The 19,181-nt window shown below is 34.8% G+C and overlaps 1 protein-coding gene across 1 annotated transcript in view; it reads right to left on the bottom strand.

Moving 5' to 3' along the window:
• The window catches only part of ADAM10 (ADAM metallopeptidase domain 10), a 170,998-nt gene that overhangs the window by 11,480 nt on the left and 140,337 nt on the right, over window positions 1-19,181 (bottom strand). Inside the window, 7 exon segments of the mRNA XM_043986216.1 lie at window positions 3,152-3,372; window positions 4,095-4,203; window positions 8,465-8,648; window positions 9,560-9,597; window positions 9,599-9,711; window positions 11,927-12,110; window positions 13,454-13,617. Coding sequence (XP_043842151.1) covers window positions 3,152-3,372; window positions 4,095-4,203; window positions 8,465-8,648; window positions 9,560-9,597; window positions 9,599-9,711; window positions 11,927-12,110; window positions 13,454-13,617 — 1,013 coding nt within the window.

Here is a 19,181-nt window from a genome sequence, read left to right as displayed (position 1 = left end):
AATGAACCATACTATTTCTTTTGTTTTTGGTGCTGTTGTTTTTTCTATTTTTAGGTTTTTCATCATTGCTCCGATTTTTCTCTTATAAACATGACTAATGCAGAAATAGGATTAATGTTATTATGTGTGTATGTATGTATGTATGTGTATATATATAAAAATAACCTATATCAGATTACCTGCTGTCTAGGGGAGAGGGAGGGAGGGAAAAAATCTGAAATTGGAAAGCTTGTATAAACAAAAGTTGAGAACTATCTGTACATGTAACGGGAAAAAAATAAAATACTTTATTAATTAAAAAAAAAAAAGCACAGGGGATACTTTGCCTAAGAGAAAAGAAGACCAAGCAAAGACAGATTTATTTGAATGATTGAAAGAGAAGTCAGCTTACTTTTTGTGAATCTAGAGAAAACTAAGAACTCAGAGATAAAAGATTCAGAAAAGCAGAGATGATCTTTTTGAACTTTCCTCTGGACTCCAAAGAAAGAAACAAAAGAGAAGAAAGGAAGGAAAGAAAGGAGAGAAAGGAAAGGGAGAAGGAGGGGGAGGGGGAGGGGGAAGGAGAGGAAAAGAAAACTGAGAGGTAACCTCTTTGGGTATACTCCAATGGACTGTTCTGCTAGAGAATCATGTGCCTGAGGCCTCACAATTTTTTTCCTATCTCAGTTTGATAAAAGGCAGGGGGGCAAGCTGATAAAGAGGATCCAACATACATCTTGATAGTAAGGAAGAAGAAGGAAATCTATAAACAAACTCCGAGGATATGTAAAGGAATGTGGCTGCCCTGTAGAACTCAGAGAGGGGACCATGTCTCTAAAAGTTGCCATGCAGACAGAGGCTTCTTTAGGTAGAGGTATGGTTCATGGCATTTATTAATATTAATGTTTGTTAGTCTCTCTAGATGAAAACACAGACACATTTCCTCATATACAGGATGTGTGGAATGACCTCTCCAAAGTAGAAAGTGTTGGGGCAGGAAGTTGATGATGTTCAGAGGATAGCATCAGAATAATATACATGGATTTTCCTCTTCCATCCCCGACCTACACAGACCCACCCTCACTTCCTCATGTTACCACAGTTTCTACTTTAGCAATGAGTTCCTCCTATTGCTAAGAAACAGGTCAACAATCACAGTCCCTTAATCCCATCGTTTACATTTTCAAGGATGAAATTATCATTAAGACAAGGTAAGAAGTAATTGGCTGCTCTAATTTTTCGGCAGAAACCCCAAAAGACAGCTAAATAAATGTAGTTTTCATATCACTATTATCTGCTTCTGTTCCAGGTTTGTGAAATGCTTCTCAACCTCTCCATCTAGTTCCCCTTTCTCTACAGGTGACCATTAGTATACTATGATGAATATATTGATAACATCTACAGGAAGTCAACTCAGAAGGAATTAAAAGCTCAAGAACGAAATTCTGATGTCACAAAAGGAAACCATTCCCACAAGGAAAGAAAGAGGGGGGTGATTAAAGAAACTGACCAATATGAGCATACAATGAACAAACTGACCAACTTTTAAAAGACAAAAGATGGAAACAAGTTTAGGTAGGAAAAAATACCCAGGGTGTCCAATCATGACATAAGAAGAGTGTTAAGAATGTTAATGATGAAAATGAGCTGTGATTTCAAAGTGAAGAACAATTAAGTGTTCATTTTGTGGTTTTTTAGTTATACTGGGAATAAGAAGACTCAAAGCAGGTATGGGATCACTTATTAGGACAGATGGGAGAATGATAACAGATGACAGAAAGAAAGCAGAGCTGCTCAAGTATTGTTTTGATTATTTTCTCCACCAAAGAAAATGATCTTTGGACTGGGAAGGAACAAAAAAATAATTATCAACCGAGGAACTGAAAACCAAGACAAGATGGGGTGGGGAGGTATTAAAAGAATATCTAGCTGTCTTGGATAAATTCAATCATAAAGAGATGAAGTATAGCCTAAGGTACTAAAATTAATTATAAAAATGACTGCTAAAAATGAAACCTGATGATCTCTAAAAGACTACAGAGAAGGGGAAAGGTATCTCATGAAGGGCAAAAGGCAATTCTTGTTATAGTTTTAAAAGGTTAAGAGAGGGGCGGCTAGGTGGTGCAATGGATAGAGCACTAGCCCTGGATTCAGGAGGATCTGAGTTCAAATCTGGCCTCAGACACTTGACACTTACTAGCTGTGTGACCCTGGGCAAGTCATTTAACCCCAATTGCCCCACCAAAAAAAAAAAAAAAAGGTCAAGAGAAAAGGTTATATCAATTCCTTTCAAAATAGTAAAATGCATACTTGAAAGAAGAGTTAGTAAACATATAGAAAAGGAAACAATAATCATATCACAAAGAGCCAGTATGGCTTCATTCAAAATGTGTCATGAAAAACTAACCTCGTTTTCTTTTTAAAACAACCTACTAGATCTGGTAGGTCAGAAGAATTCTGTAGGCACAGTTTATTCAGACTTTAGCAAAGCATCCTTTCGAGTTGTATTTATGGACAAGATGAAGAGATGTTATTAACTATTAACTAGCTGAATTACCAGATTCAAAATAACCAGTCACTAATGGCTCAATGTCAACATTAAAGAAAAGATCCACTGAAATAGCAAGAGGATCTGTCCTTTAAAACATTTTTTCTTTTACAATTTTGTTTAATTATTCTTGAATAAAGTAAAGGATATATAGGGAGGGAAGGAGAGAAGAATGGAAGCAATGCCAATACACAATTTTAAATAAAATGAGAATCAGAGGACATACAGAATTTGTCAGACAAAAAGTCTTAGTTAAATTCAACATATTTTTTAAAAACTGTAAATAACAGACTCATGGTATAACAGACAATCCCATTTTTCTGTTCATTGTACAAGGAAATGTTCAGCCTGTTACTGTCAGGTTCACAATAATAATAAAGAAAATTTTAGAGACAAGATAGACATATGAAATATGATCAATTTCAGAAAAAATGAAATACAATTTTTTATACTATATCAGAAAATTCAGAGTGAGATCAGTATTAAAAAGCAAAATGTTATTTTCTCATAATAATGGCTATTATTAACTATGGAAAAGCTTATGATTAAGGAGTGATTAAAAGGTCCATTTAAAATTATTTAAGTTTTGTTTTGTTTTCTAAAAGCATTGAAGGACATACTTACCACAATCCATTCAGCAATGTTTTCATATAGCTCTGAACTAAAAATTGCTTTTTTCAGTCTAGCTAGAGGGCCATCAGCATCTACCAATCTGCACCGCATAAATACATCACAGTAGCCCCTGAAATCGTTACAAGGGGATCCAGGTTGCAAGGTGATGGTTCGACCATTAAAGTGCTTATCCCATCGCAGAGACCCTGTACTTGCACAAGATGATGGATCCACTGGAAAAGAGGAAGCATCAAATCCAAAATAAAAATCATATCAATTTTTTAAAAAATAAATTCATTTACAACAAACACTATTATGTTTTTTAGGTACTAAATTCAAAACCACTCACATTATACCAATAAAAAGGACCACAGGATCCATGGGCATGTTGCTAACATTAACTAATTAGAGAGATATTCCTTGCAAACAAGTAATCTTTAGGCTGATATGTTTTTGTTACATTCATTTTTTTTTGCTTGTTTTTGTTTTTGTTTTTTAGTGAGGCAATTGGGGTTAAGTGACTTGCCCAGGGTCACACAGCTAGTAAGTGTTAAGTGTCTGAGGCCGGATTTGAACTCAGGTACTCCTGACTCCAGGGCTGGTGCTCTATCCACTTCGCCATTGTTACATTCATTTTTAATGGAAATACGAATATGTAAATAAAAATGTAAAAATTTTTTTAAAATCACAAGTATTTGGTGAGGAGGTACCATGGATTAAAAAATATTTTAAAAGATTCTTGGTACTGACTGAAGAAAATGACATTTTTATAATAAATTTGTCATTTAAAAATATTTTAGAGACCCCATCACTACAATATAACACTCAAGGTTGATTTTTTAAAAGATGGGTTCATTTTTAAAGTATAGCTTTTCTCCAACAAAATACTACCAAAGTTCACCAAGCTGAAACTTAAGGAAAATAATTATAATAAATTCCAAAGTGAAAGTCTTACTTTTATTCATACAGCAAACATGGCATAATTCTTTATCATCCTTGCCATCAGAACTAGCACATGTGCACTCTTCCAAGCCATGTTTTTCACAGATAGATCCAGCACATTGCTATTGTAGAAAAAAATGAAGAAATGTTCTTAAAGTCTATATGGTCAAATTTACTGTTGATAATGAGAGAAATAAAAAGTTAAACATTCTATTTTGAAAAAAAAAGAAGAAACAAAAATTCTCATTTCAAACAATGCACACTACAAATAAAATCTAGGACTAAGTCAAGTAGATACTTCTGGAAAGGATAACTGCCACCTTAAAAGTAAAAGAAACCAACTTAATAGAATATGAATACAGAAATGGAAAAAATGTGTACATGCATTACAATGGGAAATTATTACTCCTTCAGCAAAAACAAGTAAGTAAAAATTAATTTTATAAATTATACGTCAAAAAATTCATCAATTCAGATATTCCTCCACTGATGCAGCTTGCAAACCTTCCATAATTTAATAAAAAATTAATGAGTTACTATGGCCAAAAATATTTATTACTGAATCAACTTTCTGGGAACAAGCCTCAGCTAAGCAATCCTTAAGTGACAGGAAACTGTCAAGCCTATGGTCTAGGCCCTTGCTTTCCCACTGAAGTGAAGTCACGTAAGTTAAGACCTGCCAAAACTCAAGTTCTATGTACTAAGCTTTTAGGAACTTGGAGTCTCTAAAAGCAGTCAAACACAGCAACATAATGTTTAATAAATTCAAGAACACAAACTTGTGGCAGAAGTGCTTCCTATTTGAAAAAAATATTGGCAAAACTAGAAAGCAGTTAAGGAAAAATTAGAACAACATCTTAAATTAGAAATCATAATCAATCCAAAAGCATTTATCTATCAGGTGCCTATTATGTGCCATGCACGTTACTAGGTACTAGGGAAACAAGTAATTACTCAATAAATGTTAAGTGCCTACTATGTGCTAGCCACTGGAGATACAAAAAGAAGCAAAAGACAGGCCCTACACTCAGGGAGTTCACAATCTAATGGCAGAGGCAATAAGAAAAAAAAATATGTATAAAAACTGTAAATAGGATAAAGAAATAATTAAGGGTAGGAAGTACAAATACAAAGAATGAAACAATTACTCCCCAAAAGCTTATATTTTAATAGCTAAGACAATGAGTATATTTTCGTGTGTATGTATGTATGTATGAATGACCAGAATAAATGTAGATAAATGGTAGTTTGGGAGGAGAGCACCAATACTCTGGGGGTGGGAGAGAGTAGGATTAGGATAAGATTCATGCAAAGGTGGCTACTGAGCTTCACCTTGAAGAAAGACTCACAACATAAAGTAGATGTGAGGAATATTTCTCACATGGAAAACAGCTAATGCAAGGGTGGGTGCAGACAGGAGTTGGAATGTTGTGTGTGAGGAACCAAGAGAACAAAAGTTTGGTTCTATCTCAGATTGTGAGAAGGGGACTAATATCCAACGAAACAGAAAAACAGGCTGGGGCCAAACTGTAAGGACATAAAAAGTATTAAGTTGTGATTAGAGTAAAGAAAAAGTACAATTCAGGAATGAGGGAGGACCAGTGCAAAGGACATATAGTATCTAAAGAATTGAGAAAAGACTGATTTGGTTGAATTGTAGAGAGGAAGTAATATCCACTGAGGCTAGGGGGCAGCTAGGTGGAGTAGTGGATAAAGCACCGGCCCTGGATTCAGGAGTACCTGAGATCAAATCCAGCCTCACCACTTGACACTTAGTAGCTGTGTGACCCTGGGCAAGTCACTTAACCCCCTTTGCCCCACAAAAAAAAAAAAATATCCAACGAGGCTAGAAAAATGAGTTGGAGGCAGGTTGTAAAAGACTTTAAAGGATATATTTTCTAATGAGCTATGTACCCTAAAAAGAAGAGGCCATACCACAAAAAGGGGGGGGGGGGGAGAGAGAGAGAGAGAGAGAGAGAGAGAGAGAGAGAACAATTCTGGCTAGGGAAAAAATTTTTAACCAAAAAAGGAACAGAGGAAATCATGAGAGAAAACAGATAATAGAAATTCCATAAAATTAAAAGGCTTTTCAAGAAGAAATTCAAAGTGACTTCATCAAACATCCAAAACAACTGATATCTACAATATGTACATATGCATAAACCTTCATTTATATACATATTTACATGTGGAATTGACCAAACATGACAGAAAGTCAGTCCTAATAGATAGTCAAGGGAAAGCAAAAAATTTTTATTTGAAAAGAACTATACATAAAACCAGAGTGAATCATCCCCAAAACACCAGTGTTTGTCACAAAGTATCCTGCTTAAGTAATGCTATTATGATACATGTATTCATTCAAAAAGGGAAATGTTAATTTAAACAACTCTAAAGCATTATCTTACAAGTAGTGAATTGGCATACAAAAGATGAAAATAATCAATGTTTGAAGGGCTGTGGAAAGACAGGTATACTCCTAAAAAATGTTGGCAAAGCTGTGAACTGATCCAACCATTCTAGCAACCAATTTGGAAGTATGAGAAGTCACTAAACTATTCATACCTTTTAATCCACCAGTTCCACTACTGAGCATATGTTCCAAGGGAATCATAGACAGAAAGGCCACATAAATAACACAATATTCTGCCCCACCCACCCGCTGGGCCAATGAGGGTTAAGTGACTTGCCCAGGGTCACACAGCTAAAAAATCTCAAATATCTGAGGCCGGATTTGAACTCAGGTCTTCCTAAGTCCTGGGCCAGTGCTTTATCTACTGCACCACCTAGCTGCCCCAACACAATATTCTTAATGGTATTTTTTAATGGTAGCAAAGAACTGGAAATAAAGTAGAAGTCTACTGACTGGGAAATAGTTGAACAAATGGTAAAATACAAATAGAACACTATTGTACTGTGAGAAATGGTAAGGAATCCAAAAAAACATATAGGATTTGTATGAATGAATGAGGAATGAAATAAGTAGAACCAAGAGCACAATATTCACAATGACCACACTAAAGAACACTGAAAGCCAGCTGAATGCTTAATTTTAAAGATCTTGGCCCCAGTGAACAGATAATGAAAACATACTTGCCTACACTCAGAGAAAGTAGGTGAATATGGATTTGGAAAACTGCATATGGAGTAGTTGTGTTTCTTAATTCCACTTAACTGCTCAGAAAACTAACCTTACACATGAAAAACCCTGACATTTTGCCAGGAAAGCATTGTGATCTCTAAATATAAGAGATAATGGTGAAGCATATTTTGCTATTAGCTACTAAAATACTTTCCCCTTGACACCCATCAAGTGGAGAATGGTTGAACAAGTTGTGTTATATGATTGTGAAGGAATATTACTGTGCTATAAGAAATGACAAGGTAGATGGTTTAAGTAAACCTCAGAATACTTTTATGAACTGATGCAAAATAAAGTGAGCAGAATCAGGAGAACAACATAAACAGCAATAGCAATACTGTTATGCTAATCAACTGTGGAAGGCTTAGCTTGATTAGACAATTAAATGATTCAAGACAGTTCCAAAAGAACACATGATGAACAATTCTATCCACCTCCAGAGAGAACTGATGAACCCCGAGTGCAAATTAAAGCATATCTTATTTTTGGTTTTTGTTTGTTTGTTTTTGGAGGGAGCACAAAATGGATAATACAGAAATGTGTTTTGCATGGCTTCTTGTGTATAATTGATATCATATTGCTTGACTTCTAAATGGGTATGGAAAGGCTTGAGAAGAATTTAGAACTCAACATTTTAAAAAACATGAATTTTAAAAAATATATTTAAAGTATATATTTAATTTATGTATTTATTTATTTTTGGTAAGGCAACTGGGGTTAAGTAACTTGCCCAGGGTCACACAGCTAAGTAAGTGTTAAGTGTCTGAGGCCAAATTTGAACTCAGGTCCTCCTGAATCCAGAGCCAGTACTCTATCCACTGCACTACCTAGCTGCCCCCAAAGTATATATTTAAAAGTATATTAGGGGCAGCTAGATGGCACAGTGGATAAAGCACCAGCCCTGGATTCAGGAGGATCTGAGTTCAAATCCGGCCTCAGTTACTTGGCACTTGCTAGCTGTGTGACCCTGGATAAGTCACTTAACCCTCGTTGCGGGGGGGGGGGGGTGCGCACGAGTTTATTAACCTAGGAAATATATTAAGTGGTAGATGTATTAGATTTGTAGAGACTAAAAAAAGAGAAATATATTCTTTCCCAAAGAACAATATTGATTACCCCATATAGTTCTGTAATCAAGATACCTAAAGACCAATTACACTAATTATAAGTATTTGTCTACTTTTCAATGGGAAGTCTGAGAAAATTAAGGTAAAGTATTATGAATTAAATGTAAAACTTACCCCATTGATGCAAACTTGTGTATGTCTATTACAATCTGTGAAATTTGGTTTAGGATCAGATGCTGGGCAGAGAGCTGTAACACCATTACATATGCCTTCTTTTGCACAATCGGAATCATCCCGACACTTCTCAGACTTTGACTTGAAATTACATTGTGCAGTACAACAAGGACCTTGACTTGGGCTGTGGAAATATTTTTTAAAATAATGAAAAACATAATCCATTTCAATGCCAACTGTCCACTTAATTTTGCTAAATAGCAAATATAGAAAAAAAGCATTTCTCAAGTAAATGTGGCACTAATACACCAATGTAAAGTTTGACCTCAACCCTAGACTTCAAAATGAGCATTCTAATTAGTAATAGACTATTATTGTGATATACTGAATTAAGTATGTTTTCCCTTCAAACCACCTTTAGTGAAAAGTAAACACAGGAAATGCAATTCATTTTTATTTTTCAATTAGTCGTGTAGTCAGTGTGGTGAAAAGGAAAGAAAGCTACATTTAGAGACATAAGAAGGTACAAAGCCTGTTTTTTCTACTACTTAATACCTGTTTAAACTCAAGCAAAACACTTGACCTCTGTGGGCCTTAGTTTTCCCATCTAAAAGGACTGTACCAGATAACCTCTAAAATCTTTCTCAAGTCCAAGTCTATGACCACATTTAAATATTGTAAACAAGTATCAAAGTCCCACATATAGTAATAAGATATTGAGAGAAAATAGTCTATTGCCAATAACTTACTATTGAAGTAATCTGATTAACACACTAATTACATGATTTAAATATACAAAGGGATGTACACAGAAGTAAACATGGATCTACATCACTTAAAGAAAATCAAGACTCTTTCACAGGGAGGAGGGAGAAAACCATCTGGCATAAAGAATCCTATCAACTGCCTTTCCCATGCAACTCTACATCTACAACACCAACATGAGTAACAGTTACAAGTATTCTTCACAATTCCCCACATAAGAAACAAAAATATCAATTTTTAAATTACACTGACCAATTTTAGTTTTAAATTACCATCATAACTAGCGTTATGTAAGTATATTTAAATTTGTAACTACAATCTGGGGTATACCTGCACTGTTTTCCTGGTCTTAACTTGCATTTTTTTTTCCTCCGGTTGGTTTGCATCATAGCAGCATTCATCTTTACATTGATCACTATAACCACAATCACATTCTTCTCCTTGTTCTACCATTCCATTGCCACAAATAGGTTGGCCAGATTCTGAGAAAAAGAAGTAGCTCACATTAGGCATAACAAAAAGATGTACAAAAAGAGTTTTATTTAAAATTCAAAAATAGTTAAAGGAATTCTTTTAAAGGAAGTAAAAAAAAATAGGTGGGCAACAGAAACTTTGAATGCTGGACTGGTATTTTAAAAACCTGAATTTCTGTTCTAGCTCTTCGACTAACTCGCCATATAACCTTTTCCCAAGCAAATTTTGATCAAATCAAAATCTCCCTGGATATTGGTTTCCTAATTTGTAAAAATGACGGAGAGTTAGATTTCTATGCCTCTTTCCAGTTTATACATGACTCCACCAAAAATCACTGACTATAGTCATAAAACTATATTCACAGAATCTTTAGAACAGGGATTTGATCTATGAGTTTTGTCACTTGCCACTGAGGAGAATGAAATCTTAATAAAAATACATTTCTCTAGTATTCTTAGAGGCTCTAAGTGCAAGTAGTACAAAACAAGATATACTCTTGGTGATTTTGTTATTGTTCAGCTTTTCATTTGTGCCCAACTCTTCAAAATCCAATGGACAGCAGTCCTTTCTATCCTCCACCATCTCTCAAAGTCTGTCCAAGCACATGTTTGTTACTTCCATTACACTATCTTCCCATCTCATCCTCTGCCATCCCTTTCTCCTTTTGCCTTCAATCTTTCCTAACATTGGGGCTGGGATTTCCAATGAGTCCCATCTTTTTATCACTCCTCTGGAATTCTGCATTTCAGTTGGAGATATCTTTCCCTTTCTCCTTTATCTTTTGCTTTCAGGATAGCTTGATAGTTTAAGCTTGATTTTATGACTGCATGATAGGGTTCCTTCCAACTACTTGGGAAAGACAGAGTTATAGGATGAGCTCCCTGCCCTGCTGCTATGTAAAGACCTTCCCTTCCTGTCCTTGCTACATTATCCTTATTCACCATACTTTTCCCCTTGCTCTGGACACAATAATCAAAGGAATACTAGCAAACTTCTGGAAAAGCAGTATCTATGGACAGCCTTAAGTATCAAATCACGATTTCTGTGACTCCCAGGCTCTGCTTACTAGTCCCCATATATGTTGTCTCCTATTAGTATGTAGGTTCCTAGAGGACAGGGAGTACCTGGCTTTTGGATCAAATTCTTCATATAACTTTTCTTCCTAAGCAACCAAAGAGGGAGCATGGTGCAGTAGATACAGCAATAGCCTTGGAGATAGGAAAACCTGAGTTCAAGTCCTGTACCTGACACATAATGGCTCTGCACCCCATGACAAGTCACTTAACTTCTTCTCAGAGCCTTAGACTAGAGGTGTTCAACATGTGGTCTGGGCCAAAAACAGCTCACAATATTTTTAAGTGCAGCTCCAAGTTGTAGCCCAAACCACATTAAAATGAACGTGGGAAATACTTATCAAAACAAATAAAAGTAGAATAGGACATAAGTAAGTTAACATGTTGTTTTCTATACCAATATGCAGCCTACAAGGAAACTTTTGTAGGGTTTAGTGACCCTGTTTCTACTTGAGTTTGACATCACCCGTCTAGACAACTACCAAAGACTGAAAATTACCCCAAAAGTGCCTACCTACATGAGTAGAAAGAGATCACTACATAAAATCAGAGGTTTAGTCCCTAATCATATCCCCTGCAATAGATCCTGCACATTTTTACAATACTCTTAAGCTCATCCTAAGCACTGTGATAAGATGATAAGGAGATTCTTATGGTCTTTGGTCACATGAGGAAACCAAGTTTAATTTTATTTCCCTTAACTAAGAGTCTTGGGACTGACCTTCCATTTTATTGTAACTTTTTACAATAACATCTGATATCACTTAGAAAATGCCAATTTCATGTACTTCTATGCCTTCAGTAGTGTAAATATGTTAGCCAACATGAAATCCTGAATCTGTATCCTGTATCTTTAGTTCCATGGGGCCCCTTCCTAACTTGGTCTATTTTGACAATTAGAACCTTTTAGGACAGTTAGGAGAGGCTATGTGGCACAGCAGATAAGAGAGCTGGCCTGGAAGTCAAGTTGTGTTTCTTACACATTGTAGCTATTTGACCCTGGACAAATCATTTAACGTCAGTGTTCTAGACAATGTCCTAAGAGAAATGAGTTCAAGATCTGCACCAGTAAACTTTAGTTTCTCACACCAATGAAATATGAGGTTGAAAACCACCATGATCCTTTCATCCCCACATGGTATATACATACCAACAAAGCAGTTATTTCTCTTCTTTTCAAGAACTTGGCTTATGTTTCGAATACTACAGAGTGAAAACTTATTGTTGTTAAGTTTGTCACCAGAAGTAGCTCTTGCATACATGATATAATTTCCATTTTCTTTCTGTCCTAAATTCTTAGATTCTCCTGGAGTACATTCTGTTCCAGAATCATGCTATAAAATAAGACATCCATGTTACACATATCAAGGAGTTAAAAAAAAAAATTAAAAGATTCCCCCCCACCCACCCAAATCAATCAGCTGCTTTTTAAAAACCGGAATTAACCACGGAATTGTCTATTTTGGAGGAGTTCAAGAAATAAGAACTTTTTTTTCTATAATGGTATAGAGGAGAATGAAGAGGAAGAGGAAGAAGAAAAATGGGGGAAGGAGATGGGAAAGGGCAAGGAAAAGATAAAGAGAAATGGAAAAAGATGGAAGGAAATAAAATTTTCTCAAATTCTTTAAATTACATAGGTTGAAGTTTTAATAACTACTCTACCTTTTCATCACACACCCCTAAAGCAAAAGATGTTCACCTTTCAAGAATCTACTTATAAACAGAAGAAATAAAAGTAACAAAGACCACAGCAATGCCAGGGCCAAATAAGTCTAGGCAGTGGCCAGATCTGAGGGATGGAAATTTTCCTATATTTGATTTATGATAGAAATACGTAAAGCTTTATAATACTTTCCAGCTTTAGAATTCAATATATTTACAAGTGACATATCTGGAAGAAATTTAGGGGGCACCATTTGAGGAGCTTATTTTACTAAAGAAAAAAGTATATCTCTAAATTCATTCTTTAAATGACAATGTAAGAAACATAATGCTGATTTGTTCTTATGAAAGGTAGCATGACATAGCAGATAGAAAAAAAGCCAGAAAGACCTGGGTTCAAATGCTGTTCCTCACACTTATAACTGTGTAAACAGAAGCAATTCACCTAATTTGAGGGTCAATTTTCTCATCTGTAAAATGGGGATTATAAATGCCTGTAGTAATTACACATCACAGAATTTTTATGAAAACTGAATGAGACAATGTATACAAAATACTGTCACTGTTTAAAATCCAGATGTCAGAAGCTGTCATTATGACAATTATACAAATCTGTAAATGTGATATCTTTTTTAAATTCCAAAGATAAATTAATTACATCTACTGTTTTTTTAATGTCACACTGCACTAATGCATATTGGCCTTGCAGTCCATTACCCTCCTTACTTCCCCAATCCAATCTTTTTCAAATTAACTGTGGTCTAGTCATGTCTCTCACCTGATTTCACTCTTTAGGCCTGATACTGCCCATTTATAAAGTAAAGCAGTTAGACTAGCTGAAGGCCTATTCTAGCAGTAAATTTTTATATTCCAAATATTTTACCCTTTAATGTCCTGTCACCTCGTACAGAATTATTTTTTAAAAGATTCTATCATCACTTTGAAAACATTAAGTTTAAAAATAAAGAGGTCATATAAATTCTATAAGAAAAACTGAGACTCAAGCAGTACTCACAGGAGAACCAAAGTTGTGTCCAACCTCATGAGCAAAAGTAATGTGAGAAACTTTTGGTGGAACATGAGATCCATAGTTCTGGACAGTGATGATGCCGGTATTTAAGGATTTCTTTTTACCATCTGAATACAGCTTACTTTTTTCACATATTCCTCCAGAGCTTCCTAATTATGAAGAAAAGGTAACAAAGATTAGTATCTTTCCCCTGCTCCAAAAAAGTAGGTGTAAAAAGTTATATTAAATTACATCAATTACATTTTTTTAATCTGAAATTCCACTGGCTCCTCAATGTGTCCAATGACCCCTTTCTTTATGTCAGAGATAGTAAATCCCTTCTAATATTGTTTTAGTAGTAGATATAAAGACAAATTTAAAAAGCATTCATCCCTTGCTCCATCCCTGATTTTTGTTTTTTGCTTTAATACACAATCACTAAAAAATAAACTTTATTTTATTACTTTTTGGGGGGGGGGGCAGGGCAATGGGGGTTAAGTGACTTGCCCAGGGTCACACAGCTAGTAAGTGTCAAGTGTCTGAGGCCAGATTTGAACTCAGGTACTCCTGAATCCTGGGCCAGTGCTTTATCCACTGCACCACCTAGCTGCCCCCAAAAATTATTAACGTTAAATATAGAACTGATATATTTCTTCAGATCTCAATTTCCTTTCTTGGTTTCATTTTTGTCATTTTCTCTCCTCTCCTTTTAATTCTATTGTTGAGACGTTAACATTTATTCCAAGCTATACTTTTATTTGTTCCTTTTTAAGTTTACGGTTTTGTAAAGGAAAATTTACAGTTTAAGTTCAATGAAAACCAGCACACTTGAGGAGATTTCGAGAAAGTCCAATAATGATACTGATAAAATATGTTTGTTGTCCTCAAAAGAAACATGTTATATATGACCAACCTATATGTTTTTTCCCAAAATATCCCCTGGAAAATTAAACTACATATAAAAACTACACTACATAAACAGATACTACCAAACTTAGTTAATGAAACTGTTGAAAAAGATAATATTTATTTTGGGACTTATGAGAAACCAAAATAAAAGTTCTTTTTAAAACCCAAAGGTTGAGAAGCAATTCAATGATCAATTATTCCACCTACATTTATAAAGGAATACTTTGTACATTACACATTTTGGAATTTGTTTCCTCTTTTTAAAATTTACTATACCGGGGCAGCTAGGTGGCGCAGTGGATAGAGCACTGGCTCTGGAGTCAGGAGTACCTGAGTTCAAATCCAACCTCAGACACTTAACACTTACTAGCTGTGTGACCCTGGGGAAGTCACTTAACCCCAATTGCCTCACTAAAAAAAAAAAAAAGTTTACTATACCATTTCAAATACTTTAAATCAGCATAAGTGTTTGAAAAATATTCATATATTAATTATTTCTTTTGGGGGCGGGGCAGGCAATGAGGGTTAAGTGACTTGCCCAGGGTCACAAAGCTAGCAAGTGTCAAGTGTCTGAGGTCGAATTTGAACTCAGGTCCTCCTGAATCCAGGGCTGGTGCTCTATACATTGAGCCATCTAGCTGCCCCCAATTATTTCTAAAGAAATGTAGTTAGTTCACCTTTAAGAATATGCTAACTGATCCATCAAGACATTTGGAAATAATTTTCTATATACACTAACAGACCTTGACTTCATGGTGCCATTAAAAAAATTCTTATTCTTTAAGAAACCTGACAAATCTTTGATAGAACCATAAAAAGAGACAGTATAACATAATCCTTTCTTCGATTTTGATGAACTATGTACTAAGAAACTTGTGAAATAAGAATTTTAAATTGCTTGACTGGATCTACAAGACAAAGGTGGTAGTTTCTCTTAAAGAAATGAAACTAGATATATAAACTAAAATACATGTGGTTTTCCAACCTGTCACACAACTCTGGAAACAGTAGCTCAACTAGTGGAGTTTATATTTACGTTTTTAAAATAGGGATATTATATATGGTTACTAGACCAATCCAGTCATACACATCCCTTAGAAGTATTTATAAGCAAAAATAACTCAGAAAACCTATTTAATATTCCTCTTTGCCTGATTATTTTTTCCACAGGAGGACCACGATAATAATAATAGTGAACTTATAAATGATATAGTTGTATTCAAAATCATACATTAAGTTAAAATGTAAAGTGCTTTAAGCAAATAATAAATTAATAAATATCCTGCCTGAGTGAAGATTTGTCAAATGCAAAGTGGTCCGATGCAGAACTGTCAAAACTTGAATTAAGCATAGAAGACTCCAAACTGCAAATCTTTTCAGTTAAAGAGAAAATAGTAAATACATGGTTGTCAAAAAAGCATGATCCATTCAGGTTTTTAAATGCATACTCTTTAGATTTCTAATTTGAGGCAAGGTTACACAGAGAGTTTTGAGAACACTATTATGAAATAAAAAATTTGTTACTACTATACTATTTAACTTCTTTAAATATATAACCTGCTGTCACACTTTTAATTACTATTGTTATATAAGAATGTATTATGTACTTCAAACAACAGCTCTTAATAGGCAAAAAACATATAAATTAATGTTATAAAGCAAGTTTAGCGATATATTTCTATTAGATTTCATTTACTACATAAAAGTATATTACTTATATATATAAATGTGATCTACAGATGAATCATACTCGATTAGTAAATATTTTTAACAGAAACTCAACAATTATTCATTTTATAAAATTTAAATTTCATTATACATTCAAAGATCAAAGGAATATAAAAGAAAAGAAATATCTGACTTTAATTCAATTAATTTATTAGACACTTATTTTGCACCAATTATTATAGTTTCAAAGCATCCTCTCTTTAAATTCTTTAAAGCAAATACACATAGGAACATGGGCACTCACTGGTAAACAACCCCAAAATTTGAAATCAGTGAGAGCAGGATTTAGAATGGAAGAAGTGAGATTAAGTGGTTAGGTTCTGTACTTCTTTAGGCATTAATATTTCACTATATATTCTCTATAATATAAATTGAAAATCGATAAGCAGAAAATAATTTGTACCTTTTGGAATTTTAAAAATATATTTACAAAGTAGCTCCATATCTAAGAATACAGTAGTGACTGTTTCCTAGATTAAACCTGGTGTTTGAACAATGAATTGTAAGCACTGTTAAAGAAGTTAAGTAGTAGTTAGGAACAGGCTAGTTTCCCAGAACCATGAACTTCTTAAAGAGTAAGAATTATATTTCTATTTTTGTATCCTACAGATATAAATTTGAATGAATTAAAATGAGTAATTAATTTAATTGATTAGATGATAGATTAATTTAATTAAATTCTATTTTCAAGTCATATTTATTAAGTGTCCACGATGTAGTGTCAGGGATTTTTTTTTTTAATGAACAGGATAAGCTCAAAAACCTTACAATCTAAAAGGAAAAATTTCATTAACATAAAGTTGTATACAATGAAGTAAAGGAGTAACCTAGAAAAATGCTCTTAAGAAAATCTAAAGAAATTGGGGGTGGGGGGTGGAAAGGTTGAAGAAGGAAATGGGGATAGAAGTGGTCAGGAAATACTTCATAGAAGTGACACTTAAACTAGGTTTTCAATAAAGAGAATAATAATTTCAACCAGGAGGGATGAGGAAGAAGTGCGTTCTAGGCATGAATGAGAGCCTTCCTTAACATAGAGGTAGACGGTGCAGGCCAGGATTATATAACAACTAGCAGTATTCCAATTTGGCTGAAACATAGAATACAAGAAGGTGTGGTAGTAAGAACTAAATCTACAAAAATAGTTGGGAGTCAGACAATGGAAAGTTAAATGCCAGCCTGATAAGTTTATACAAAAAAGAAAAGACACTGAAGATTTTAACAGTAAAGTGGTATGGTTGGTTGCTCTGTACATGTTAGGTGATCAGTAAATACTTACTGAATTAATACTAATTGAAATAGTCCTGCACGATGGAAAATGCCAGAAAGATTTCAAAGAATACCAGATACACCTATGGTACTACTTAGATCGGAAATACGCTGTACATCACATTTTCAACCACAAAATTATTTCTTCTTGCACTGACAAGGAGGGAAAGGGATTATGCATATGTTTTTTTTTAAGTGAGGCAATTGGGGTTAAGTGACTTGCCCAGGGTCACACAGCTAGTAAGTGTTAAGTGTCTGAGGCCGGATTTGAACTCAGGTACTCCTGACTCCAGGGCTGGTGCTCTATCCACTGCACCACCTAGCTGCCCCTGGGATTATGCATACGTTAGCAAGTAAACAGTCAGTGAATCTAGAACCAGACATCTTGGACAGTGAAGTCAAGTACGCCTTAGGAAGCAATGCTAATAATAAGGATAGTATAGGTAACAGAATTCTAGCTGAGCTATCTTAAATCCTAAAAGATGCTGCTGTTAAAGTGCTACACTCAATATGTCAACAGATTTGGCAAACTAAACAGTGGCCTCTGAATTGGAAAAGATCAGTTTATGTCCCATTCCCAAAGAATGGCAATGCCAAAGAATGTTCAAGTCAGTGAACAGTTGCACTAATTTCACACACCAGCAACTGTTCACACCACTGTGGTTAGCAGTGATGTTAAGATCTTTCTTACGTAGTTCTTCTGTATATTCTTATCACTTCTTCTTAATCTCAAGTCTCTGCCCTTTTTTGTCTTTTCAAGCCCATTTTTGCTTGAAATGTTCCCCTGATATAATATAATTTTCTTGAAGAGACCTCTTGTCTTTCCCATTCGATTGTTTTCTTCTATTTCTCTGCCTTGTTCTTTAAAGAAAACCTTTTTATCACTCCTTGCTATTCTCTGGAATATAAATATAAGTTTATTAAAAACTTGTGCCTACAGGAATTATTTTCAATGTCACACTTCTACTTCATATCTATAAAGGATGTTATTTACATAATATCTATACAGTTCAATGGTTTTTCCTCCTTTCTTCAATTTAAGTCTGAATTTTACCAGAAGAAGCTCATAATCTGTGCCATAGTCAGCTCCAGGTCTTGTTTTAACTGCCTATATAGAGCTTCTCTACTTTTGCTGCAAAGTATATAATCAATCTGATTTCAATACTGACCATCTAGTGACATTCATGTGTTGAGTTACCTTTTAGGCTGTCTGAAAAAGAGTGCTTGCTGTGACCAGAGAATTATCTGGACAAAACTCTATTATTCTCTGCTGTTTCATTTTGTACTCCAAGACCAAACTTGCCTGTTATTCCAATTATGGTTTGGTTTTTTTTGGCAGGGCAATGAGGGTTAAGTGACTTCCATGGGGTCACACAGCTAGTAACTGTCAAATGTCTGAGGCTGGATTTGAACTCAGGTCCTCCTGAATCCAGGGCCAGTGCTTTATCCACTGTGCCACAAAGCTGTCCCCCCAATTATGCTGTGACTTGTTACTTTATCATTCCAATTCCCTATGATGAATGCGTAATCCTTTTTTTTTTTAATTTGGTGAGATTTCTAAAAGATGCTGTATGTCTTCATAGAACTAATCAACTTTGACCTTTTTGGCACAGTGGTTGGAAGACTCACTTGTAAAATACTTTGATGCTGAATGATTTGCCTTGGATTCAGATATAATTCAGTCATTTTTGAGATGAAACTCCAGTGCTGCTTTTCTCACCCTATTACTGATTATAATGGCTACACCATTTTTTCTAAGGAATCTTGGCCACAGTAGCACAGTAGCATTACTGGTTCCTATGCAATACTGATCTTTATGGCAATGAACTTT

Source organism: Dromiciops gliroides, chromosome 2, assembly GCF_019393635.1.
Source record: "Dromiciops gliroides isolate mDroGli1 chromosome 2, mDroGli1.pri, whole genome shotgun sequence".
NCBI classification, from domain to species: Eukaryota; Metazoa; Chordata; class Mammalia; order Microbiotheria; family Microbiotheriidae; genus Dromiciops; species Dromiciops gliroides.
Note: the sequence above shows the minus strand (reverse complement) of the source record. Positions and strands in the feature narration are given on the sequence as shown.